General features: G+C 49.5%; 1 protein-coding gene across 2 annotated transcripts in view; it reads left to right on the plus strand.

Annotated features, from left to right (window-relative positions):
- ACAN (aggrecan) overlaps positions 1–27,620 on the plus strand; it is a 62,165-nt gene that overhangs the window by 13,157 nt on the left and 21,388 nt on the right. For both annotated transcript variants that reach the window (XM_025437782.3, XM_025437783.3), the window contains exons 2-10: positions 11,891–11,967; positions 14,421–14,804; positions 15,701–15,875; positions 17,507–17,634; positions 19,190–19,483; positions 20,773–21,204; positions 23,952–24,126; positions 24,660–24,787; positions 25,790–26,083. In XM_025437782.3, coding sequence (XP_025293567.1) covers positions 11,898–11,967; positions 14,421–14,804; positions 15,701–15,875; positions 17,507–17,634; positions 19,190–19,483; positions 20,773–21,204; positions 23,952–24,126; positions 24,660–24,787; positions 25,790–26,083 — 2,080 coding nt within the window. In that variant the 5' untranslated portion in view covers positions 11,891–11,897. The remainder of the gene's footprint in view (positions 1–11,890; positions 11,968–14,420; positions 14,805–15,700; positions 15,876–17,506; positions 17,635–19,189; positions 19,484–20,772; positions 21,205–23,951; positions 24,127–24,659; positions 24,788–25,789; positions 26,084–27,620) is intronic.

Below are 27,620 nucleotides of genomic sequence, written 5' to 3' on the forward strand. Positions count from 1 at the left end.
TTTTTTTTTAAGGATATAAAATTTCATTTTATTTTTGGAAACACTTTTCCTTTGAAAAATGGTAGAGAACATCACAGAAAGTTGAGGAAATGTAAACACTAGAAATGGAAAAATAAAAGTCTACCATAAACCTAACACCCCAAAAAAAAAAAAAATAAATAAAAAATAAAAAAAAAAAACCTAACACCCAAAGACAACCAGAGTTAAATTTATGTATATCTTTCAGGTCTTTTCCCCCATGAATAGCTACACACAAAAATGGAATGGAGTTGCATTGCATATAATATTTTGCAGTTTGCTTTTTATGTGAACATGTTTCTAAGTCAGTAAGCAGTTATCCACAATTAGAATATTCCATGTGCCAAGCTCTCTATGGGACACAGCGGGGAATACACAAGGAGTGGGAAGTCTGCCCTGTCCTCTAGGAGAGCCCTCAGTCTAGGTGGGAGAAACCATGACTGCCATGAAAACTAAATAGGAAGCAGAGAGCCCCAGGCCCTGATCCCAGCATGACCACTGTCTGTGCAGCTGTGGGTGAATTTTTCCATCCGAGAAGATGGCCACCGCTGCTCCCACCAAGCTCAGATGGGCGTTAGGCTCAGCTACAGTGCCAGCGTAGTTAACAAGAGAGAACACACTTCAGTGAGAAAGTCTGCAGGTGCTCCTCTACCTGATGTATCTGTGTCCCCAGCAAGCCAGAGATGAGAAACTCAATTTCCTGCTCCCAGAGTAAACATCGGGTCCCTTGTTCCTCTCACAGTATGAGCATCTTGAAAAGCCAAGCATCTTTCTAGTTTTAATGAGAAGTGTTGCTTGTAAAACATGGCCCTTCTAATAAGCCAACTAATTCATCTGCTGCTCAGATAAAGAAATAAACCAGAAATGGAAAAAAGACAATTGTGTTTGACTCATTTGGGGGTAGTATGTGGGACCCCAACATGGTGCCTTCCTAAGAAATTTTCAAGGGAAATGTTGATCATACCTGGTCTCTGCCTTGTGTGCCTTTAGAGCCCAACCCCATGAAGCTGCAGGTGTCCCAGGATGCTGAAGGCAGTATGGTATCCGGAAGAGCCCTGAGTGCACAAAAGTCTCCTTGAATATAGAAAGCACTCCAGAAGAAGAAAAAGAAAAAAAAAAGAACCTGTCCAATTGGCCAATTGGAATAGCACATAAAGATCTCTAGATACTGGGTCAGATAGGGTTACTGATTTTCCTCCTCAAAAGGAAAGCCAGTAGTCAAATTCATAGAAACAGAAAGTAGAATGGTGGTTGCCAAGAGCTGGGGGAGGGGGAGATGGGAGTTATCCTCTAATGGGTACAAAGTTTCAGTTTGGCAGATGGTAGTGATGGTGGCACAGTAACATGACAATGTGGATGTGCCTCATGTCACTGAACTATAAAAAATACGGACTTAAAAACAGTTACGGTGGTACTTTGTGAGACGCCTGGATGGCTCAGTGCGTTAAGTATCTGACTCTTGATCTCAGCTCAGGTCTTGATCTTAGGGTCATGAGTTCAAGCAACATGGGATCCACCAAAAAAAGATGGTAAATTTTGTGTTATGTGTATTTTGCCACGATTCTTTTTAAAAGAATTTAAAACAGCACAAACGGAAAGGCAGCCTTCTTGTGAGGACTATGTCATTGAAGAAACACTGGCGGGGAGGAGCCGGGAGGCAGCAGACAGCATGAGTCCCTAGAAGGCGCTTTCTGGAAGGCTACTATGCTGGCTTCCTATTGGGAGGCTATTAGGCACCGTAATCCTGACAGCCGTGCAGGGCACAGCTACACAGCCAGAGAAGGCTGGCTGAGAACTGGGGACATGCTGGAGACAGCTGGAAGGGGAGGAAACAGAGTGGAGTGCAGCATAATATCATGTCAGTGCTCACAGCTCTTTGCCAACTCTTCTGGAGCAAGTGGAGAGTCAGAGGGTGTCTGTGAGGAGCTCAGAGAGCAAGCTCTTTGGGGTGTTCAGCCTTATTCTAAAGCCTCAAGGTGATCTTGGTGCTCTGAATCCATCTTTGACGCTTAACCCGATCTGTTGGAAGACTCCTTCTGTAGCAGGCACGCAGCAGATGTTTGTGAACAGAATCCATGCTTTAGGGCTGTGTCCATAGATTGCCAAAAGCCTTTGAATAATGAGAACAAACCCCTGACAGCCTCCATCCTCTGCGCCTGCCCCCATCACTAGCATATATGTGGGAAGCAGAGAATAGGCTAGGAGTCAGGCAGACCTGGGTTTGAATCCTGGCCCTTCCACTCCCTGGCTGCAGGATTTGAGGTAAGTTACTGACCTGTTCTGAGCCTCTGTATCCTCCATTATAAAATGGAAGTAGCAATCGTGTCCCCCTCCAGGGATAATTGTGAGCATTGAATGAGAGGATGCATTTGTTCCGATTGCTGTTGGGCACCATGCTGGCTAGGGGTCAGCTTTCAATACGTGGTAATTTTTAGAGGAAGTAGTGGGGGTAGGTGCTCAGGCATGCAGGAGACCCAAGGAAGGATGAGCTTAGTGCACACCCCAGTGGGCGGCATCTCCTTGCAGAGGCAGACAAAGCTGCAGGCAGTGTATGATCCTGCTCTCATGGAGGAGGGTGAACTTGGTCACGATGAGGTAACAGGGAGACTTCACAGAGGTAGGGCCGGAAATAGCTGGAGCAGAAGTTTTGGTTTCCTTCTGAAACACACCTGAGATCTGAACTCCACTCCCTCATGCCAGCGAGTCTCCTACAGAAGCCAAACTCACTAGCCTAATTACAGAGATTCTTCAGAATCTGTCCCAGCCTTGTTCCTAACTTTTTTGATCCTATATGGGTTGGATGTACTCCTTTCTCCGTGCCTCTGTTCATGAGATCCCTCCCTCCTAAATGCCCTTTCCCTCTACCATAGGGTACCTGTCTGTCAAGGCTCAACTCAAATGTCACTTCTTCTTCAAAACTCTCCCAGGCCCCCCCAGACAGGAGCGGTTTCTGCATCTTCTCAGCTCCCAGAATTCTTTCATTGAAAGAGGCTCTTCCTCTCGTACTGTAGGATTTATTCACACATCTTATTTACACGGGTCGATTCTTGGATCCTCGTCAGTACCTACCACAGAGTTTTCCATGTGGTGGGAATTTGACAGAGGAAAAGAAGGAGGGAGGAAAGACAAGAAATGGTTGGAACTTTTTCAGATGAGAGGCAATTGCTCCTTCCACACGAGAGCTAAAAAAGAATACTCTGCTTTTCAGAGCACATGCCCCAAGAAGGGAAAGCCATGTGGGTGAAGGATGGCCACGGGGTGAAGGTGTCTTGTCCACTGCCGCATCAGCCAGCCCTGAACTATGCTGGGCAAGACAAGCTCACCCAAAGAAGCTGGTAAAGTGCAGTGTCAGGAGGTCTCCAAGAGCACCATTCTGTAGAGAAAGTTCCTTAGAAGGATGCACAGAACTCAGTAAATCTGTTATATTCACAGTTATGGTGTTATACGGTGTTTTATAGCAAAATGATACAGATCAAAATCAGCAAAGAGGCACATGGAAAGTGTCCCAAGGTGACCAGGTACAGAGTTCCAGCTGCGCTGGTGCAGTGGAGTTGTGTCGACAGCAGTGCACAGTGCGTTACAATACAGAGCACTGCCAACCAGAGAAGTTCACTAGAGCCTCAGTGTCTAGGGTTTTTACTGAGGGGTGGGTCACGTGGCTGACTGTCCACATAGTTGACCTTAGTCTCTAGCCCCTCCAAAGGTCAAATTTATGCCACACGACCCCAGATGCCCACCATAGATCACACTGTTAGCATAGACTCTTAAATGTGCCCTAAGGCCCCCAAGTAAACTGAACAGGAACTTAAAGATCACCTCCTGGAAGCTGGGGCCCCAGCTCCCACTGGCTGTCAAAGAGTAACATGACCCAAAAGGAGTTAGAAGGATGTTCACCATGAAGTCTTGCCCAGTCCTGGAACCGAGGCATGCAAACTAGGGTCAAAAGAATGAGGTTTGGGGTGCCTGGCTGACTCAGAGCGTGCAACTCTTGATCTCAGAGTTGTGAGTTGGAGCCCCATGTTGGGTGCAGAGATTACTTAAAAATAAAAAATCTTTTCTTTTTAAAGATTTTATTTACTTATTTGAGAGAGCATGAGTGGAGGGGAGGGGCAGAGGCAGAGAGAGAGAGAGAAGCAGACACCCCACTGAGCAGGGAGCCCAACGCAGGGCTCAGTCCCAAGATCCCAACATCATGACCCAAGCTGAAGGCATATGCTTAACCAACTGAGCCATCCAGGCACCTCCCAAAATAAAAAGTCTTAAAAAAAGTGAGGTTTTTTTTTTTCTCCAATAATCCATTTTCTTACTTAGACTTGACTGGAACCCAGGACTAAACCCACAGAACCGGAGCGTCTGCCCCAGAGAGACAGTGGCCCGCTGTTTCCCATCAGCCACAAGCCAGGCATCTGGCCCTCTGCCTGCCCAGGGACTCGACTATAACCCCAAACACCTGATGGCCCTTTCTGACAAGCAGGCATTTCCACCAAGACTCTCAGCTTCCAGAAACCTCTACCGAGGATAATTTTTTAAACTGGGCCTCCCTTCTCAGCCAGGGAGGCCACTGCGGAGTCACACTGGGTCCCCAGCCCTTTCCCAAAGCCCTGCAGGAAGGAGCTCTCTGTCCTGCCAGGTTGGCGGTCAGCACCAAGTGGAGGGAACTCAGCTCTTGGCCCAGGATCCCTGCCCCAAAAAGGGTGCTTGTGCCTGATGGAAAGTTTGGGCTGCAGGACACTCCCTTCCAAAATCCCAGGTTCGATATTTACACAAAGTCTGAAATTAATGCAGAGAAAACCTCCAAATGCCCAGATGGAAGGGAAGGCTGAGAACAGGAAGGGGCGGGTCCCAAGTCCTAGGGTTTTTTTCCACAGAGAGAACAGGGCAAAGCTAAATGTCCCTGGATGAGTGAATAGGAGTCATTAATCATGCCTGTACCCCTCCACTTTAAACTGATTTTACTGGGAATTTGCAACTGAGAATGGGGAGAGGTGAGTATAACAGGGATGATGTAGAGCTGAATTCTTCCCTCAAGCACTGACCCCTACCCACCCTAGCCCAGGGATATGCTTCGGGGCCAGGATGGCTGCAGGCACCCAACCCTTGGAAACACCACCCATGGCCAGCGTCCCTCCCAGCCCTTGGGAAATGCAGCCTTTGTCAGGGACCAGCATGGCTCCAAGCTCTGCTTTGTCCCTGGATCTTTGAAGTCACCACTCCCTGCATGGCCATCCTGCCCTACTCCTGGTCCTCTCCAAGCAGGAGAGGAACATGATTAGGTGTTTCCATGGGCCATGTATGGATGCTTCCATGGGTTACAGGAATGCTCCAGGCTCCCCTGACAGTCCCTGCTCCCCATTACCCCTTCTCTGAAGGTTTCTAAAGGGTCTCCAAGGCTGAGGAGGCAGGAATGCTTTGAAATCAGGTGCATTCAACAGTTATGATCAGTCTTAAACTCACCACTCCTTCCATTCCAAACTTAACCCAGAAGGGACATTGCCCATTCATTAAAGCCATCCATTCATTTATTCAATGAATATTTCTTGTTTACCTACTATGTGCCAGGCATTGTTCTAGGCGCTGGAAATATAGTAGTGAGCAAAACAGACCAAAGTCCCTGCCTTCATGGAGTGTATACTCTAATAGGGGAAACAGATAACCAACAAACAGGAAAAGACAATAATTTCATATCAGCATCATCATCTAACTAAAATTGGGTGGGGGTGAAGGAACAGGGTGGTCAGGGAAGGGACATTTGGGCTGAGCCTGGAATGCCGAAAAGTGGCCAGCTAGGGAAAGATCCACAGGTGTGTGCCAGAGAGAAGGAAGAGCAGGTACAAAAAGCCCTTAGAAGGAAACAAGATTTTGTGATCAAGGAACAGCTAGAATATAGCTGGAAATAGAAGTACAAGACATGATATGAGCAGGGACAGGAGCAGATCATGTAGGGCCTCGCAGGCCATGGGAGAGGAGGACTGGCTTTCACTCCAAGAACATTCATCCTGCCACGAAGTACATAGGCCAAGCTTCCCTTTGCCTTAGCCATCCCTTCTGACTTCAGCCTTCAATGTGATACAAGCTCCCTTTCTCCTCACCCCTCCTGCCGCCTCACCCCACAGGGTCAGACTACCTGGGGGACATAGACACTTCTGTTGTGATTTGGAAGGAACAAGAGGAAGTTTAGGATATGGTTCCCTCCCTCTTCTCCTAACTGGAAATAAGCCATTTCGAGAGACTTCATCCATGGATTTTTTTTGGCCAGAGATGCCAAGAAACTTGCTCATCTTCACCCAAAAAGCAAGTTGTAGGCCAAAGGTATGAATTCAAGTTGCATTTTCAAGGTATTCATCTTCTCCCATACCTTATGTTTCCCGGAAAACTTGAGAAGAGGCCACTTCAGGAAACTGCACAAAGACTGTATTCACAGTAGACCCCAGAGAGCAGATGGAGAACAACATATCTCTTGTCACAAGAGATTCAAATCAGTTATCAGCTAAATGTTCCCAGTAAGGACATTTATCAGTGGGTCAAGGAAATCAAGGCTGAAACGCCAGAGAGGAAAGAAATGGATGTCTTCTAAGGTATTGTATGGGCTTCATTCCTTGACCAGGGCCTGCTCCTTCCACTTAGTTCCCTATTATGCTCACCACCTACTTCCACAGGCAAGGGTTTTGTTTTTTGTTTTTTGTTGTTTTTTTTTTTACTGTGGAACCAGCACCCTCCTAGCCCCTGGTGGGGGCGGTGAGGTTGGCCACAGATTAGCATTGGCAGAAACAGCTCCTTGGGCTAATTTCTGAAGCTGAAGTTCAGAAAGGACTTCCTTCCCTTAGCTGCCCCTTCCCTGTGATCAGAGGCACAGGAAGCAGCAAGGAGCTGGCCAGCTCTTCCAGCTGCCAAAGGTGAGGGTCCTCACATGGCATGGTGGGACATTAGAAAGATCCAGAAGACCCAACTCAACGGAGGGATCTGCTGGCGTTTCTTCTAAGTTGGCTGATGGGCATTCAGACACTGCTGAGCAAGTGATATTCATGTTTTTGCAGGTCCTGGCTAAGACATGACCCATTTAATCAGGAATGGCTTGGTTCGAGCTTTTTAGAAATGCATCCTGAAAATCCCTGGAAGGAAGTTAGCAAGAACTGCCTGCAGTTCTACAGAGCAGAAGTGGATTCCTGTAGCAGCCATCTTTTTCCCTCGGGCACCTGCTCTGACAGACTTTGGGGAGGAGTGCCATGCTGGGCTGCAGGAACCAGTCCTCTTTGGGCTTCTGGGGGTACCAGGAGAGCCAGGAGCTGGGACACCTGCAGGGTTCCTCCCTACTGATGGAAGGTCCAGGAGTGGGTTGGGACTCTTGCTTGGGAACTCACACCAACCCCCAGCTGGACCCTGCATTAATGATTGTCAAGAATTGAAGATGCTTCAGTGACAACAGAGCAGATAACAAAATAGGAATAAGGGAATTAATGATATGGAAAAAGACAAAGAGAGAAAACAAGGAATAGGAGGAAGAGGGAGAGAAGAGAAAATACAAAAAGAATATTTGCATTCACACACAAAAAAATACCTTCACAATTCCCACAGGGGTGAAGCTTATGTTGTGATTCTAGCTTACAGACGGGAAAAATGAGGGCTTCCATGAGTTCCCCAGTGACTTAGGACAGAGCTAGGACTGCAATCAGCTGCCTGGTTCCCCCTTTCCACACCATCCTAACATGTCTGTTTAGAGTATGTGGAAAATTAGCAGCAGCAGTTGGGATCACTCTGGCTAGATGCGTCCCTGGTGTGGGATCCCTGCCCCTTTCTCTATGCTAGGTTTGAAATCCCAATCTCAAGTGCATCCACCATCATTACATGCATCATTACATGCAGATTTAGGATGGGTCTTGTCCATGAACAACCAGAAAAGAGGTGCTGCTGTGAAATTAGCCCGCAAATAAGTGATTTGCTGGAGGTTAATGGCTGGGGGAATGGGTAGCTTTGGTCATTTTAAATCCGTCCCCCAGGATTGTCTTGGATACAGAGCCACTCAGTTACTGACAAATCCTACTGGTCAACCAGTCTACCAAATTCCAATGTCCCCTGGTTCATCAATAAGTAGGTATTGAATACCATTTTTTTTGTATTTTTCCTGGCACTGCATGAGTTAACATGGAGGGAATTTTTTTTTTTTAACTTAGGCTTTGACTTTCAGCCCTAAAGAGGTCACAATCTGCGTGGTGAGGCAGAGCTAGCATACATAGCAGAAAAAGTAAGTGCTAACATGGCTATAGAAGCAGTCCCAGTCAGGAGAGGCAAACTAGCCTTAGTCTTTATTAAGTATTGTTACTTCCAGTAGTGTGGTGGTAAGCCCACTCCCAAAAAGGCAGAGAAAGATGAAAGCCCTCATTTGTAGTCTTTCCTCATTTCTGTGCTGGAAATAGTCCCATCGTGACCAATTTCAAGATACCAATGTGACATCACTGAACACAGAGTTGGGAAGAGATATCTTAAGTTATCTCTGACCAGCCAGTGTAGGCTGGCTCTGGTACCCTACGGGTTCTCCCTGGGGCCCTGGGAAGGGAAGGCCCTACTTGTTACACCCATGGGCTACACATGGGCTGTGACCTTCCCAAAGTCACTGGCATGCCGGCTATGTACATCACACGCATGCAGTATGTATCTCTCTGAGATTTATTGAATGCAGAATGGGAGTGGTCAACAAATGTGAGCCTCTAGCACCCCTTCTCCTTCCTCAGAGGCCTGGGGTGCTTGAGCCTCCATTTGTTCATTTATTCACTCAGCACGTATTTCCTGATTGACCTCTCTCTGTGCTGGGCGTTCTGCTGGGGGGCTGTGGAGATGGAGAGGCATCAGACAGACGTGTTGAGCTGGAAACACAGGACAATGATGACTGGGGCTCTAGAACTGAGTACTGGTCCTGGCTTCATCTCCAACTTACTGTGTGGCCTCGAGCAAATCACTTAACTTCTTTGGGCCTTAGTTTCTTGATCTGTAAAATGAAGGAGTTGAACTTGACATTCACTAATGTCTATTCAAGCTCTGGCCTTCTGTGGCTCCAGGAAAGGAGGTGAGATCTGGAAGGTACATGAGGAATAGTTGAAGGAACAGAACAGCTCTGTGGAAGAAAGCAGACAGTCGAGCAGGCGGGACCCCTGAAGATCTGGCATGAGTCCCTTGAAAGAGGAATGGACCTCGTTAGTGTGGTTCTTGAAGGAGGAGCTCAGAGGTGGAAATTATAATGGGTTGGGTCATCCAACTCCAGCTTGAAGGATGTCGAACACCATCCCAGCCACCTAGCCACGGCATGAGCCACCTTGTGAAGGAATGGGCACCTCCTATTCAGTTAGAGACTACAGACCCCTGTCTCAGCCACGTGGACAGGATCTCTGGCAGGGAGGTCATGGCTGTAAAACCCCAGCCACAGGACCCTCTTCCAGTCCACACATCTTGAGAGGCTCCTCCAGTCTTGCCCCCAGGGACGTGAGGGGGCTGGCTGGCTGGATGCCTACTGAGTGCCAGACCCTGTGCCAGCTTCCAAACCAGAAACACAGTTCCCACTCTGGAGAGGGGAACCTGACTGGCCCATGATCTCACTTACTCAGGCTTGAAACAGCCATGGGGTTGGGTTCTGGGGTTGTTAAAGTAGTAGATGGCTGAGCCAGGACTGGAAGTAGGGGTCTCCCATTTGAGGGATGGGGGCTCTCAGGTCTAGGGGCCTCCACTGTATGCTGCTGGAAGAGGAATTCAAAGCAAGTGGGTGAGCTTCCCATCCAGTCTCTTAATTTGGTGGAGTAAAGGAGGCCAAAGCCCTGCCAGGTCGGCAACCCTGAGACAGAGCCTAGCTAATGAAGAGGTAGAGGGTTTCCCTATCTCCAACTATGGGGCGTGCACATTTGCCCACGCACACATATGCATACACATACACACACTCACACACACACCCAGCTTAGTTCAAGAGCACTACTAAGCATACTCTCCCCTGGTCAGGTCTCCTAGTACTTCTCTCCTGAGAAAGCCATTTCCTTGGTGACCAACCCAAGCACACTCAGAACCCCTCAACCCCAGTCTTCATCCAGCACCCGATTCCTGCTCCCCTAAACTCCTGTTTTCACTTCATTTCAGACACCCCTGTCCCTTTCCTCTGCCACCATCCCCTTGCCACCACCTCGCCATGCTTCCCATGGAGAAAGGCCTCCCTGTCAACAGGCTGGCAAAGTCCATCCCCTCCCATGAAAGACTCAGTGAGTCCTGGAGACACTTGGAAGCTGGACAGAATGGGATTTCTCCCTATTTTCTTTACAGCTGAGAAAATACAAACACAAGAGCATATTTATTGCAATGTTTCTATCCCAAAGTTTGTCTTAAAAAAAGAAGAAGAAATAAAATTAGCTTCTCTGCCCAGTACCCCCCTACCTACCCCAAACCCCTGCCCTTTCCATTCCTGGTGGAGGCCAGGGAGAAAAACAGAGCAGGCCCAAGCCCCACAGAGAGGCACTGCATCCCAGACAATGTGGGGCTTGTTCACAGAGTTTGGGAAGAAACACAACTCCAAAAACATACCCAAAACTTCCCAGTGGAGCATGTTCCGAGGGAAGAAACAGGCGGGTCCTGTGTCTGGACATGGTATCGCTGAGGCTCTGGGAAGAGAGGAGCCCACCAGTCTAGCCCCCTCCCCAGACTGGAGGGAATGCCTCACCCTTTTAGCCTCTGGAGGACTCTTTCCTGTGACTGGTCCCACTGGGTCTGAACAAGAGTGCCACAACTCAGTGGCCCCTCCATGCCAGGCCCTGGAACCCCAGAGATCGCTGTTTGAAGGCAGCATCAGGCAGCATCGAAGGAGAAGACTTGAGGAGAAGCAAAGGGACTGCTTGTTAGGTCTTTGGTATTTTTCAGACTTCCTATGATGTGAGGGAAACATGCCTCATGCATTCGTCTCTGTCCCCCGAGCAGGGCCCACACAGCCAGCCCTACTTCTCTCAGGTGACCAATGTATGTGGCATGAATGGCAGCGATGGAAAGAAAGGTCACTTAAAACAACAGGCCAGGTCACCCAAATGAGTTCCCCAAAGTCCCAGGCCCCGCCCACCCCTCCACTGAGCATTCCTGGGACTGGAGCCCCCCAGCTGTTGGTGACTAAGCCAACAGCGACACCTGCTGGGCCGTCAGACTGACACAGCTGGGAACCCCCAGGAGCACCACTCCCAAAGCCCCATGCTTGTCTTTAGTTCCAAATATTCAATCCCCTCTGCCTCCCTCCTCTCCAAGGAGCAGTGTAGTTCCAACCTGAGTCTGAAGACTCAAGACCTAGGAAGAGCCCATGTTTCAGTTCAAATCAGAAGGCAGTTTTAAGGTCATCAGGCAGGAGGAATTTTCTCTCTCGGGGGAGGTTTAGTCTTTTTGTTTTATTTATGCCTTCAACTGATAGGATGAGGCCCACCCACATCATCAGGGCAATCTGCTCTAGTTAGTCTACCAACTTAAATATTCACCTCATCCAAAAACACTCTCACAGACGCACCCAGAATAGTGTTTGAACAAATATCTGAGCACCCCAGGGCCCAGTCAAGTCAACACAAAACCAACCATCACAGGATGGATCCTTCAGAATGAGCCTTTTCAGGTTAGAAGATGGGAAGCACCCTAAAAGAGACAGGAGGAGGTTTCTGGCCTAACACGTTTAATTAAACTAAGAAATCTGTGAAAGCTTTGTGAAGAGAGGATTCTTGGAGAAGACAACCCCAGAACTACACACAGCCTCTTTATCTTGATGCAATTTTAGCAACTTGCACATAGAATTGATCACCTTGTGTCACATGCCATGTGACCCTCAGCCTCACTGTATCTGAACCTCCAACTAACACCTCTGCCTCCCTTCTTCCAGGTGAACTATGACCACTTTACTTTTGGTGTTTGTGACTCTGAGGGTCATCACAGCAGCCAGCTCACTAGAAGCTTCAGGTAAGGACACTCCCATGCATGTCTCATGTAGCCAGCGGACACAAAAAACTGGATTCTGGGTAAATGGGTCCTGCCTGAACTTAGTGCTGCTAGTTCCGAGGTTATAATCTCCCCTCTCCTGGCCTTTTCGTGGCCCTGCTTGCCCCTTCTCTATCTCTATCTATCTATCTACCTTGCAGATCTGATCACAAGAGGAGAGTGCCCGTGCATGTGAACACACACACACACACACACACACACACACACACGTGTGTCTGGGAGCCCTTGCTCAGGTAATACTGCTCCCGACAGCCCTCTAGGATGGACAGCTGAGGGGGAGAGCTCCTGGCAGGTGCCCATCTTCCCAATCCTCCCTCTGTGCATCTTACCCAAAACTGCCACACACCAAGCTTGGGGCTGGGGCAGGATTATAGACAAGCCCAAAGAGGAAAAGCTGCCAAGAGAGGATCAGCTGGAACACCAAAGATGAGGAAATTCCTTGAGAAATGAAAAGAAGTCCCCAACAAATCACACAGGGCTTTGTTTTTCTTGGCAAGCCATCCTTGGGAAGACCCTGCATGGTGTCTTGCATATGGTAGGCATGAAGTAGGTTTCTGAATATCAAGCCCTAAACCAAATGAACAAACTATCCAGTGAGTGCAGGATGGGTTTGCCCCAAGGTGAGCTGTATCTCCCTTAGAGTGAGGCAAGAGAGGCCCCTGCTCTTCACTTTTAGAGACTTCCCTCTGGCCTTCCTCCTGCCCCAGTACTCTTTAAACAATGAGGAGTCTGTAGGGCCAATGAGACATGTCCACTCAGATCTATGCTCACCCTTTAGACCCCACCAGATAGCCAGGATGCCCAAAATTCCCTGCCCAAGTGGACCCAAGCCACTTTCAAGGCCACATAGGTCTCTCCTCTGGGCCCATCCTCCTAGAGCAGGGGGACCATGCCCTTGATGAGAGCCATCTCAGGCCTGAGAGAAAAGTCCAGGGGTGGCTGTTTGTATGTGGTGTGGACAGAGCTGAGGTGTGAGGCCTGGGATAAGCCCAGACCCCTCCCAGTCCAGAAAACTGGCAGAGAGAAAGACAGCCTCCTGCTTGACCACCATAGCCCAATGCAAAACTCTAAGGAATCCAAGACTTCTAAATTTGAATCTGGCTTTTCATTTTGAAAGGTATCATTGTCGAATAGGAAGATAGAACATATTTTATTTAACATTTTGTGGACTTGATTTATAACTTTTAAATATTTATACATAGGATATATGGGTCTCCATCTGTACCCTTGCTCTGGGACCCACAGATATCCAGCCCCTGGCTGTAACCTGGGTGGTTTGCCCACACAGGCAACCCAGTTCATAGGGTTGGTGAAGAGCTTTAAAAACTGCAGGGTTAGGCACTACAGTCACTTTTAGCTCTCCCCATAGAACCGGAGAACTGCCAGCTCTAAAACCATGCTGTATTGTGGGGCTAGGGCTGAGCATCCAGAGGGAGATTTTTGTGGAAGGACCTGGTAGTGATCAAAAGGTTAGGGCTGGACCCCCAAACATTCCTGGCTCCCTGTTCCTTGCCCTGTCATGGTATCTACCACCCACAAATATCTGAAACATTTTTATTTTCAACCTGTAAGCCCTCCTGGAACAAGAGTCCCCATAAGTGTGTGACTTACCATGAAAGGAACTATTTTTGCAAAAGCTGTCTCTTTCCCATTCCAGGAAGATCTTTTCCTTCTAACTGGATTTAGTAAAGACGTTGCATCTTCCCTACCAATACTCTCCATGATTTTTTGTGAAGCTAATCATACACCACACTTCAACCCCCACCCCCCTCTTTACCTCTAACTTTTTGGGGACCTTTTACATAAATATCTGCTCTTCTCTGATGCTTCTCCAACCAGCTCCCCTGCCCTCAATTCCCCAACAGCAGAAGAGAATGCCTTGTCCCTCAGCAAAGCCAGGATGGAGTCCAAAGCAGACCTCAAGTGGGACACGTCTGTGTAGTTTTGCATCTGAGCTTTAAACATTGTGTGGATGTGTTTATTCTTCCTCATAACAATTTTTCCTGCCGTAAAATGATTTTTTTCCCAAAATCTTTGAGTCAAGCCGTCACTTCAGGAAGATGGGTCCTGTTTCTCTTATGGTTTGGTATCTCCTGGGGTACCTGAGTTTGAGAAACAGAGAGTGGGGCAGGGTGGAGGGGCTCAGCTCTAAAGTTGTCCTCGACCTCCTCTGCAATTCTTTTCTGGTTCCATAGTTCCAGTCTTGGGGTACAGAGACCAGAGATCTTGAGAAATGTTGCTCTGGAAAAGGTGTGGCAAAGCTTCCTGGGAATTCTGGATAGAACAGGAGTATCCCCCTACAACCCTCTGCCATAATACAAACAGGGTCATGGGATCTGGTCATTTCCAGAAGGACTGACAGGGAGGCTGGGTGGTCTTCTCCAGGCACTAACAGTTCTGTCCCTGCCCCACAGACCCAGACAACTCACTGAGTGTCAGCATCCCCGAACCGTCCCCAATGCGGGTCCTCCTGGGGAGCTCCCTCACCATCCCCTGCTACTTCATCGACCCCATGCACCCTGTGACCACCGCCCCCTCCACCGCCCCCCTCGCCCCAAGAATCAAGTGGAGCCGCATTACCAAGGAGAAGGAGGTGGTGCTGCTGGTAGCCACTGAAGGGCAGGTGAGGATCAACAGTGCTTACCAAGACAAAGTCTCGCTACCCAACTACCCGGCCATCCCCAGCGATGCCACCTTGGAAATCCAGAACCTGCGCTCCAACGACTCTGGGATCTATCGCTGTGAGGTTATGCACGGCATTGAGGACAGTGAGGCTACCCTGGAGGTCGTGGTGAAAGGTGAGAACGTCCCACAGGGACACTGCTTTACCTGGGAAAAGAACCAGAATGGTAGCCTCACGAGAGTGGGCTGAGGCAGTCTGGTTTTCAAAGCCCAGTTCCTCCCCCTCCAGCTTGCACACATCTGAGTCAAGTCACTTAGCTTCAGTTGTGTTTCTGTAACTTGGAGCTGGTGTTTCCATTCTCTCTGGACTTTGAGGGAATTAAACACATCCTGGCCACAGTCACATGTAAATGAAAGTTTGTGTTTGTGCTTTGCAGCAATCCCATGATTTGGTAGGTCTTGCGATCATCCCCACTTTACAGACAAGCAAACTGAGGTTAAGTGATCTGTCTGAAGTTTTCCTGGAAGTGAGCCAGAGCAGTCTCCTGACTCTTCGTCCAGATAAATGTCTTTACCTCCCTCACCTCCCACCCCAGCCCCATTCTCAGTTCCAGAAGCCAAAGGGATGAAGCCTCCCTGGTTCATTTCTCTCAATGGTGCAAGGAGAGTGGTTGTGTCCATGGGTGACTTAAGGATGGGTTTCCCATTAGGATGCCCCAGGCTGAGGATACATGGGGCTCTAAGTGTCTCTTTCCCCCAAAAAAACATGGGGCCCGGAAGTGCCAAGAAAAAATTAACAGGAGGCAGATTTTAGTTCAATTCAAAGAACTTTATGATTATCAGAATTATCATAGATGTTGAAAAAAGATACTCTATGAGGTAGTGAGGTCCCCGTCACTGGAGGTGTTTCAGTAAAGGCAGAAGGAACACATGCAATTATGGGGAGATCTGTGTATCAGAGAGAGCCCAGACCGATGTCCCTAAGGCCCCTTTGACCATAGCCATAATTCTTCGAGGACTGATGACAGGAGGCTGTGCCTGACCTGCTCTCCCACCCACACGTGTCTTGCAGGCATTGTGTTCCATTACAGAGCCATCTCCACGCGCTACACGCTGGACTTTGACAGGGCACAGCGTGCCTGCCTGCAGAACAGTGCCATCATTGCTACACCCGAACAGCTGCAGGCCGCCTATGAGGACGGCTTTCACCAGTGTGACGCCGGCTGGCTGGCCGACCAGACTGTCAGGTGAGCCCCTGGGTGGGCGCTGGGCTATAACCCCGGCCAGCATGGAGTTGATGCCAGCGTGGGTTGGGGCTGGAGTAATGCCTGGGCCAACTCTAACAATCCTCATATCATTGCTCAGAAACAGACATTCATTTTGGGATTGTTCGGTTGTGCTACGAGGAAAGATATAATAATGTCTCATGTTTCGGGAATTCTGCAAGCAAAAAATTGATCATGTGCGTTTCTAGATAGCTCTAGTGCTACAGTGAGAATAATCTTATTAGCTGATAGGAATTTTAAAATAATATAGAACTTGCACAGTAGGCCTTTATGTGCCTTACTTATTTTTTTTTAAAGGGGGCTTATGGTATTCATTTGAAGATGCAGCCTGAGCAATAAAGCAAATGTGCCCCTTGTCTCAGACCATCTCAGACATGCTCAGGCGGGAGCTCCCCTGGGGCTAGGACACATTCCGGAGTGTCTGGTGTCTCTGCTTATAGAAATGACGTGGCACCCCATGACCTGTCCAAATCCTTGTTACTCTGCCCTGCAGCAGAGTGAGAGCTCCTAGCAACTTTGCCCTCTGTGTTCTCTGTGCAAATTACACATCATTACTCTTCCTGCCCATGTTCTCCTTTGCCACGGTTTCTTCACTGTTTCCTGAAAGTTTGGTGCTTTGTGTATTTTTATGTAAACCGCTTGCGGGTTTTTTTGTCGTTTTGTTTTTTAATAGGCAAAGCAAGACATACATAAGTTTAGCTTTTTGGCGTCTTTTTCCCTGAGTGCAGCTGCTGAGGGATGGGTAACCCAAAAGGACAGATAGCGCTCTGCCCTCAAGGGATCTCAGCCCATGAGAGAGAGAGCCTGGTAAGGCAAGATGAGACATTGCTTCAGGGTGGAGAGAACTCTGAACGGAAAAGCCAGAAGTGCAAAACCTCTGGAAGAAAACAAAGGAAAATATCTTTACAATCCTGGGATAGATCTTTGAGATCTTAGGACACAAAAGCTACCAAGAGGAAAACAAAATGAGACAGCAGCCTAGAGGAATGCAAGACCCACATCAAACCCACACAGAAAGAGCTGTGTGACCTTGGACAAATTGCTTAACGTCTCTGGTCCCACCCCCACCCACCCCCGTTTCTTCCAGGTTAAAATGGAGTGTTTATAGCACTTGCCTCATTAGGTTGACATGAGATTCAAATGATAGTCAGCAAATGACGGCCCACGGGCCAAATCCAACCCACCCTTGTTTCCTTACGTAAAGTTGTGTGGGAACTCTGTGGCTGCTTCACACTACAGTGGCAAAGTTGAGGGGTCAAGATGAGACCCTAGGAGCTGCAAGACCTAGAATATTTACTATCTGGCTTTTCTGCAGAAAAGGTTTGCAGGCCCGGGATAGAACATGTTCAGTATTGATAAGTATTCGGTAAAGGGAGCTGCCTGTAAATCACCTATAACTGTGGTAACATTTATCTCAATGAAGTGCAGGAAAAGGTGTAAAAATAAATAGTGTGCGTATCTAGGGCAGATACTGGCAAATGTGTCCATGAGTCACTGTTTCCTCCCACATGGGAGGAGGATACAAGGCCACAGACCACAGGCCCCTTTCTGTTCTCTTCTGTCCCCTGATGCCCACTCTGGGTTCCTGACAGGTACCCCATCCACACCCCGAGGGAAGGCTGCTATGGAGACAAGGATGAGTTCCCAGGCGTGAGGACCTATGGCATCCGAGACACCAATGAGACTTATGATGTGTACTGCTTCGCTGAGGAGATGGAGGGTGAGGTCCTGCCCTCCCCCCCATTCCCAGGACCCTTGCCTGTCCCCTTCCCCCCACAGATACCAGGGATCACATGGGCCTTCTCCGGGGCAGAGCACTAACCCAGGGCAGCACACACCAGACCTACCCTCTTTGCCATGCCCAGAGAGGGTGGGGGAGGGAGGAGGGAAGGAAGGGGCCCACAGATCCCTCACTCTCCACTTTGGGAAGGGCCTCAGTAGCCATGGGCACCTGCCAACTGTCTGGCATGACTGCTTGGCCCAAGACTATCTCTGTTTCTGGACTGGGACTGCCCCTCCCAGCCAGGATCCCCGCTGCTCTGACCAGCCCATCACTCCCGAGGTTCATTGTACCAGTAAAGCCCAGCCCAGTCTTGTCACCCTCACAGAGGACATCCCAGGACACTCCAGGGTGGGCCCATCAGAAATGGAGTTCTAGGGCACCTGGGTGTCTCAGTTGGTTAAGTGTCTGCCTTTGGCTGAGGTCATGATCCCAGGGTCCTGGTATTGGACCCCACAAAGAGCTCCCTGCTCAGCGGGGAGCCTGCTTCTCCCTTTCCTTCTGCCTGCTGCTCCCCTGCTTGTGCTCTCTTGCTCTCTCTCTCTTTCTCTGTCAGATAAATAATAAAATCTTTTAAAAGAAAAGAAAAGAAATGTAGTTCCCAGGAGAGCTGGCTGCCCTAGCACCCTCTCTGGCTTCCCTTCTTCCAGCCCCCAGCACCATCCAGTCTGGCCCAATGGGCTCTTCTGGAGAGCCCTGGCAGTAGCAAGAAGGAAACGAGTCTTTCTCTGCTTTGTAAAGGGTGCTATTTTGGTCCAAGCAGAGCTTCTCCAGTTACCCAGGCATGTGGGTGACGCCCCTTCTCCCATTGGCACCCATCACCCCTTTTGACATTCCAGGCTCTGCTGCCTCAGCCCCCACCCCCACCTAAGTTCACAGCTCTCCCCCACCCCACCCCCCCAGCTGGGGATAAGACCTGACAACCTGGCTCATTCTGAGGCAGGTACATTCCCCTGCTTTCTCACCCCCAGGCTCCCTTTCCTGATTCTCACCCCTGGGCCCAGAGCCTTTAAAGCAGCAAGTATTTGTGTTCCCACTCTTGACTAACCAAAGACACGACCAATCAGAGTTGCCACTAAGCAAGGACAGCCAGTGCCTTCCCCAGGAACAGATGCCCACCACCCACCCCTACCCCGCATACAACCTTCTTAGGTTTTGGAAATAGTACAAAGAGTTCGCAAGCCCCCACTATGCCCTTATGGACGCTTCGGGGCCTAGAGACCCTGTTTTGGGAACCACTGCTCTGAATGTCAAAGTCTAATGCCTGCTCTTCCCATCACAATTTGAATCTTTTTAAAGGATTGCTTGCGTGGGCAATGCTTAACACATAGGAAAGATGGAAAGATGCCCTGGGAGAGGGCATGTTTCACAGCAGGGCATGACCCAGGATGCTTTGGAGCAGGAGTATGGAACCTAGGAACCCTGTGGATTCGCTGGGGATGCACAGCAGGAGTGGGGATGGAGGTCCTCACCCTGGTGGCCATGTCCTTCGCAGGTGAGGTCTTCTATGCGACATCTCCGGAGAAGTTCACCTTCCAAGAGGCAGCCAACGAGTGCCGGCGGCTGGGCGCCCGGCTGGCCACCACGGGCCAGCTCTACCTGGCCTGGCAGGGCGGCATGGACATGTGCAGTGCCGGCTGGCTGGCTGACCGCAGTGTGCGCTACCCCATCTCCAAGGCCCGGCCCAACTGCGGAGGCAACCTCCTAGGCGTGCGGACCGTCTACCTGCACGCCAACCAGACAGGCTACCCGGACCCCTCATCCCGCTATGACGCCATCTGCTACACAGGTGGGGGCAGGAGCCAGGGGGCAGGCGTAGCACCACGGAAATTGGGGCCCAGAGGAGGGGAGCTTAGAATGGAGGTTGGTTTCTACCCCCTCAAGGGGCCACAGGGTAGCTGAACCCCATGTCTCAGCAGCCCTTGTTTTCACTAGCTCCTAGAAGAGCTAAGGTAGCAGCGCTGTAGGGGCAGGATCCAGCCCATCTCGTCTGCTCAGAATAGGGTTAAAAGCATGAGCTTTAGAGTCTGTATTTGCTCAGGTTTGAATCACAGCTCTGCCACATGCGACTGTGCAACCAGGGAAAGCCTCCCTGTCCCCCTCCATCTGAGGGGCAGGTGGCAGGGCCCTGATGCGAAACCATGCCCCACCCAGGTGGGCGCTGTTACCCATCCTCTTGAATCCAGTGTGCTTAAAAGAAGGGCCATGTTGTTATTGAAAAGAGTCAGTGTGGTGGGGAGAGTGGGGGGGGGCAGTTTTGACCAGCAACTTATTTTGAAAATTTAGATTACAACTTTTAAAAATAGAAGATTTTTTTCTTCTATTTTACACAGTCGAGGTTATAATTACAATTACATGCTGATTTTTAGAGGAAAATTTGGGTCATAGGGAGCTGCATCACATTTGTGACAAAATTGGTGACAGCCCAATGGCCTAGCTGACTTCATGTTTGGCTCTCGCAGCGTGACTTTACATGAAGAGGGGTGCTTTTGCAAAAGTAAGGAGGATTTTCCCCAAAGCCTCTCTTAACCTTTCAATATCCTAACCAGGCTTTTTGAAGTGGTAGCACGCTTGTGGGTTTCCTCTTTCTTAAATTATTGACTGGCTTGTGCCTGCCAGACCCTCATTTACTCACGACCGAGGCAGGCAATGCCCTTATGTCACTTTCATCCATGTCATGGGCTCCCACATCTTTGGCAGGATTTTTCAATTCTACTTTGTAACTGATTTACACTGTCCTGCTGGCTAGTTACAACTTCAGAGCCCAGAAGATAGGGAGGGAGGCGGTGGACATTGATCAAGAGGGGATGTTGGAGCCAGACTGGTTGGTTATATAAGCTGTGAGCCGCTTGGTCAGTATGTCATGCTATGATGACTTTGCACTATTTTGCAACATGGGAACTGAGGCCTTCTAGAATGAGTACTCTACGGCATAGTTGAGGCCACCTGCAATGGGCCCAGCCAGGCACACAGTAGGTGCTTTCCATCCCCGGCAGGGAAGGAGGTGGATCTGATGCCCATCTGCCTCAAGCCAGCCCCAGGTTGAGCCACTAAAGTTCATCTTTTCCCCTACCCCAGGTGAAGACTTTGTGGACATCCCAGAAAACTTCTTTGGGGTGGGTGGTGAGGAGGACATCACCATCCAGACAGTGACCTGGCCTGATGTGGAGCTGCCCCTGCCCCGAAACATTACTGAGGGTGAAGCCCGAGGCAACGTGATCCTCACTGTGAAACCCATCTTTGACCTCTCTCCCACTGCCCCGGAGCCTGAGGAGCCTTTCACATTTGTCCCGGAGCCCGAGAAGCCCTTCACTTTCGCCACCGATGTAGGGGTCACTGCTTTCCCTGAGGCCGAGAACAGGACTGGAGAGGCCACCAGGCCCTGGGGTGTTCCCGAGGAGTCCACACCTGGCCCAGCCTTCACCGCCTTCACCAGTGAGGACCATGTCGTGCAGGTGACTGCAGTTCCAGGTGCGGCCGAGGTGCCCGGGCAGCCACGATTGCCGGGGGGTAAGTGCCCGCCCCTCGGGGGGCTGCATGGGGGTTGGGGGCCACATAGAAAGAAGTAAGGATCTATACCTTTAACTTAGCCTGAGACCTGGGCCAAATATTTCTTCTCTCATACTCAGTTCTCCTTGCTTATAAAACAAGGGGGTGGGCCAGACAGTGATTTCCATGCTCCTTTGCCACAAAGCATTTTCTTCAAATGAAGTCCTAGGTGGAAACCAGAGTAGACATCAAACCAGTAAAGATGCCACATGGGTCTAGGTGAAGTGGAGAAAAGAATTGGGGCTCTTGGGTCCAGGCACCATCCCCCATCCCATCAGTCACTGCCACAGGACAGAGGCCACTTGAGAACTGCTATGTGAGGTGACCCTGGGGCTTCTTACTGAGCTGACCTTCCAGGACAGGGGTCAGCAAACCAAGCTCTGACAGCCATATCGGCTTGCCACTTGTTTTGTTTTCTTTTAATTTAATTTATTTATTTATTCATAAGAGACACAGAGAGAGAGAGAGAGGCAGAGACATAGGCAGAGGCAGAAGCAGACTCCCTTCAGGGAACTCGATGCAGAACTCAATTCCAGGACCCCTGGATCACAAACTGAGCCAAAGGCAGATGCTCAACCACTGAGCCACCCAAGTGCCCCATTGCCACCTGTTTTTATATGGCCCACGAACTAAGGATAGTTTTACAGTTTTTTTTTTTAAGATTTTATTTATTTATTAGAGAAACAAAGAGAGAGAGAGAGACAGGCAGAGGGAGAAGCAGGCTCCATGTAGGGAGCTCGACGTGGGACTGGAGCCCGGGTCTCCAGGATCACACCCTGGGCTGAAGGTGGCGCTAAACTGCTAAGCCACCAGGGCTGCCCAGTTTTACAATTTTATTTTTTTTTTAAATAAATTTATTTTTTTATTGTTGTTCAATTTGCCAACATATAGAATAACACCCAGTGCTCATCCCGTCAAGTGCCCACCTCAGTGCCCGTCACCCAGTCACCCCCACCCCCCGCCCACCTTCCCTTCCCTCACCCCTAGTTCGTTTCCCAGAGTTAGGAGTCCCTCATGTTCCGTCTCCCTTTCTGATATTCCCCACTTATTTTTTCTCCTTTCCCCTTTATTCCCTTTCACTATTTTTTATATTCCCCAAATGAATGAGACCATATAATGTTTGTCCTTCTCTGATTGACTTATTTCACTCAGCAATTTTAAATAATTGGCAGACAGGGGCTTCTGCGTGGCTCAGTGGTTGAGCATCTGCCTTCGGCTCAGGGCATTATCCCAGAGTCCTGGGATTGAGTCCCACATCGGGCTCCCCGCAGGGAGCCTGCTTCTCCCTCTGCCGATGCCTCTGCCTCTCTCTCTGTGTGTCTCTCATGAATAAATAAATAGAATCTTTAAAAAAATAAAAATAAATGAATAGTTAGCAAAGTCAAAGTAAGAATAATATTTTGTGACATATAATGAAAATTACGTAAAATTCAAGAGTCGGTGTCCACAAATAAAGTTTGATTGGAACAAAGCCACACTGGCTTGTCAATGCGCTGTCTGTGGCTCATTTAGGGCTGTCACGGCAGAGTTGAATAGCTGTGACAGAAACCATTGAGCCCACCAAGGCTAAAATCTGTCCTGGCTGGCTCTTTCCAGAAAATGCTTGCCAGCCCCATTTCTAAGATAGGGGCGTTCCAGGGATTTACTCAAGGTCTGGGGCTCAGGATGTCATGTCCCAGAGAGCCCAGCTGTTCCCCAGACTCCAATCCAAGAAAAGGAAGGACATTCTGGGGTGGCTCTCATAAGGGCCTTGGTGGTGCCCTCTTCTGGGGGAAGAGCAAGTGGACACTGCCATCCACCATCACATCCACGATGCCACCAAGTGGAATTTCAGCCTGAATTGCCAAATACAATGTGTTGGGGAAGTTTTGGGGTAACACCTGTGATGGCTGGGTCCCAGGATTAGCCCAGGACTGGAAAGAGTGCCACTGGCACCATGTGGGAAGGTGCCAATGGACAGATGAGCATCTGCTACAGGACAGGATAAGGGATTTGGGACAGTATCAGACCAGGGATATGAAGCTGTGACATAACCTGGCCAATCACCCAGGGAAGTGTCAGAAATAGAAACAAATGTGTATGTAGCCAAATACAAGAGAGGCAGAGTAAGTGGGCAGCTCAAGGAAGGGCTCTAACCCTTTGAGAACTTGGTAAATGCTACAAGGCCACATCCCAGAATGTGTCCAGGGCACACCCATAAAAACTCTGGCAGACACTCTTAGGGCAACCCCCACCCCCACCCCCAGGGCCCTGGGCCAGATGGAAGAAATTCCATTCATTGTTTGATGTATTCCTTAGCCTTTTCTGTATTTTCCTAATGTTCTGTAATGAATGTGCATTCTTTTTATCATGAGAAAAAATGCATTTGTTTTAAAGAGTAAAGGAACAAATGAGCAGCCTAGAAGTGAGGAGCCCAGAGAGGAGAGTTGGGGACACCCAGGGCAGAAGAGTCCTCAAAGGCTCTTTCAGGGAGATGGATTTCAGAAACAGCTTGAATAAGCAGAGGGAACCAGGTTGGTTGAGAATAGGAATGGAAGTAGGAAAGGAAGGAGGGGACGAAGGGAAGTCATTCCCTGAAGTCATTCCCAAGTCTCTCTCACTGCCCTCAAAGCCAAAGAACCATGCCCCACGGGCACCTGCATTGTGCTATCCAGTCCATGCCCTGAGCCTACCTTGTCTTTCCTTCTCTTCCTCTCCTCCCCACCCAGGGGTTGTGTTCCACTACCGCCCAGGCTCCGCCCGCTACTCACTGACCTTTGAGGAGGCTCAGCAGGCCTGCCTACGCACTGGGGCTGTCATCGCCTCTCCTGAGCAGCTCCAGGCTGCCTATGAAGCTGGCTACGAACAATGTGATGCTGGTTGGCTGCAGGACCAGACTGTCAGGTGAAGGACGAGCCGCCCCCCACCCCGACCCCTGCCAGCCCAAAGCCAACCATGAGAGGTTGGGCTTGGGGAGCCAGAACCCGTCACGCACCCAGCAGAGCGGGCACCTGCTACACTGCAGTAATTAATGACTCCATGGCTACTCCCCTAATTACCCCCCCCAGAACCAAGCATATTCTGAGCTAGTAGGGAAGGGCTCCAGGTGACATTAAGTCCTTGGTCGTTTACCCCCAAGAGACAGAGAGGGAGAATCTCAGAGGCCCCTGCCCTCGTCCCCTCCAGCTTGACCCAGTGCCCTTCCATATAACAAGCTCTCTTCTGAAGCCAAGAATCCCCTACGGGCTTCCAGACCCTTCCCCCAGCCACATAGGTCGCTTATTGCATGAGAACCTCCCTTCCGGTGTGAATCCCACCAGACAACTGAAGATACACCTTGCTTGAGCCTCCGAGAGACCTGCCAGCCTCTGCCTGGGCCCTGTGTCCCCCAACCCCTGGAATAGGCCTTCATGTGTCCCTCCTGCCCTCCATTACAGATACCCCATTGTGAGCCCACGGACCCCGTGTGTGGGTGACAAGGACAGCAGCCCGGGGGTCAGGACCTATGGTGTGCGGCCACCATCAGAAACCTACGATGTCTACTGCTATGTGGACAAGCTTGAGGGTATGGACCACATTCTCGAATTTTGGGGAGACACAAAAAGGAGGGGGAATTACCATCTACCCAGTTCTGTTCCTGTTTGAGAAAGGCCGGCCTAGGAACAGAAAAGCTCCTTTTCTTCTTCCTGCATGGTTCCTGTGGGTTCCCCCAGCACTGCAGGCAAGCATCGGTTCCTTAAAAAAGCAATGAGTTCTGCTGATAAATGAGTCTTTACTTATTACAAATAAATGCTACATATGCCATCTGCCTCATGGAGAGTCCTGATGGCCAGGAACAAATCAAAGGCTCTGAGAAGTCCTGCAGTAGAAAGCCTCTTTAACGCTGTTTAACCTTAACCACAGGCCTTTAATTTTGTTTCATCTCATTTCTTTTAATTTCAATTATAGTCACCAAATTACTATCCTAGTGAACCAAATTTTGGAAATGCTGGTGTTCTGGAAAGATTTCATCATACCCACTCACTTGTTTTGGGACCTGGAGCAAGTTACCTAACCATTCTGGGCCTTAGTATCCTCATCTATAAAATATGAGCTGATTGTGTGCATATCAGAGACTCTTGTGAACATTAAATGAGATACATATGAGAAGTTTCTGGTACAAGCAGGTATTTAGTAAATATGAACTTCCTTCCCCCGAATCAGTCAGGCACCTGGGAACCATTCTGGATGTGGGGATCCAAACCACAAGAGTGGCTACAGGACCCACTCTCCCCTCGATAAGCTCCCAGGGGTGGGGATGGGGGACTGCAGGCCCACAGCATATAGATGCTCCGTGCTTCAGTGCTGTGGTATAGGGGAGCACGGGGGGTCAGAGGGAGGGTTAGAGGGAGGGTGCCGACAATCTGCCGACCAGACAATCTAGAGAAGAGGGAAGGAGGGAAGGTTGCTTCCACGTAGAGTGACCAACTGGTCTCAATTCAGTTGTCCTGCACCCCACCCCCTGCCCCTGGTGAGCAGAGGCTGCTTTGGCAAGAGGGTCACACCTGCCACCTCCTTCTGCCCCCAGGGGAGGTGTTCTTCATCACACGCCTGGAGCAGTTCACCTTCCAGGAAGCCCTGGCATTCTGCGAATCTCATAACGCCACCCTGGCCTCCACTGGCCAGCTCTATGCTGCCTGGAGCCAAGGCCTGGACAAGTGCTATGCCGGCTGGCTATCAGATGGCAGCCTCCGTTACCCCATTGTGACCCCGAGGCCCTCCTGCGGTGGAGACAAGCCAGGCGTGAGAACTGTCTACCTCTACCCCAACCAGACAGGCCTCCCAGACCCGCTGTCCCGGCACCATGCCTTCTGCTTCCGAGGTATGTGTTCTCCCCTCTCCTCCAGCCTCCCTTCAGGCTGGGGCATGACTCCTCTGGGTTCACCCTTTCTGGCTCCTGTCCACTATCCCCATCTATCAGAGCAAGGAGGAAAAAGTCAGCCCCTCTGGAGCAGGGGCAGCTTTGGAGCTAGCATGACCTTAGCCATTGACCCCAAAGCAAGTGCATCCTTCTAAAGGTCCCCAGAGACAAGCAGAGAGAAATGAGTGAGAACTGGGGCTCTCAAATCAGGCAGACCTGAATTTTAATTATAGTTCTGCTGCTTAGTAGCTGTATAACCCAGGACAAGTTACTTAACCTCTCTGTTCCTCTGCTTCGTCTATAAAATAGTGATATAATAGTTTCTACCTCAAAGAGTTGCTCTGCAGATCAACTGGGGTAACGTACAAAACACTTGGCATTGTGCCTGGGACATAGTAAATTCTCGGTAATGTTAGCCTTAATATTAAAAATAACACACACACACACAAAAATAAAAATAACACACACACACACATACATATATACTGTTTTCATGTGTACACCCTTGCCAAATTTTCTCCTGCTTGTAAATATGTTTGTGGTGAGTTGAGTCAAAGTATTCTATGACTCTTTGCTAAGCGCCAGAAATTCAGGTTTTTAATTGACCCACGCTGAGGACCTTGTCACATCAGTCAATCCTCATTACCTGTCAGAGTTCTGAGAGTGATGTCATCAAACAGACCAGGGGGTGTGGCCAGGGCATGGCCAAGGCCGTGCTGGGCTCTGACCAGATGAGATCCTCAGGTCTTCACCTACTGGAATATAGATTGTAGTCACAGCTTGTGCCATGTTTTATATATGATACATCAAAACTGAGTGTCTTTTTAAAGTTAACAAAAAATAAAACCTGAGCTGTCCCCAGCTTCTCAGACTTCCAGGGTCACCTTTTAAAACCCAATTCAAAGGAAGTTCAGCCCCACTCCGCCAGCCTCAAGAAAGCCAAACCCCTCCCAGAGGATGTGTTGAGGCTCCTGGCCAGTATCACTCTCCCTGCTCTGGACAGCAGAAGCCGAACCAGTTAGCCTCCCAGTACATTCTTAGCCATGCACTCTCACTATCCCCCGACCCTCAGAGCCCACCTGCTGGTTTTCCCCTAAATCCAGTTACCCACCTTCAATAAATCCTGCCTTCACCCTCCAGTGCCAGGATGGCTTCATGGATTTTAAATAGCAGCTTCCTATATTTGACCCAGACACGCTTGGTACATAATTTCTGTCCCCAAGAAAAGCAGCATCATGCCATAGTTGAGAGCAGAGTCTGGCACGGATGCTTGCGTTTGGAGACTAGATCTGCCACTATAAGCCACTGACCCTGGGCAAGTCATTTAACTCTGTGCCTTAGTTTTCCTATCTGCAAATGAAATCATAGTATCTGTGTCATAAGGTTGTTATGGGATAAAATGATTTAATTTACATAACACCTTTAAACAATGCCTGACATATGTAATACATTCTGCAGAAGGGAGATCCGGGACCACCCTGAAATAATGTGTATGTGC

Source organism: Canis lupus, chromosome 3, assembly GCF_003254725.2.
Source record: "Canis lupus dingo isolate Sandy chromosome 3, ASM325472v2, whole genome shotgun sequence".
NCBI lineage: Eukaryota > Metazoa > Chordata > Mammalia > Carnivora > Canidae > Canis > Canis lupus.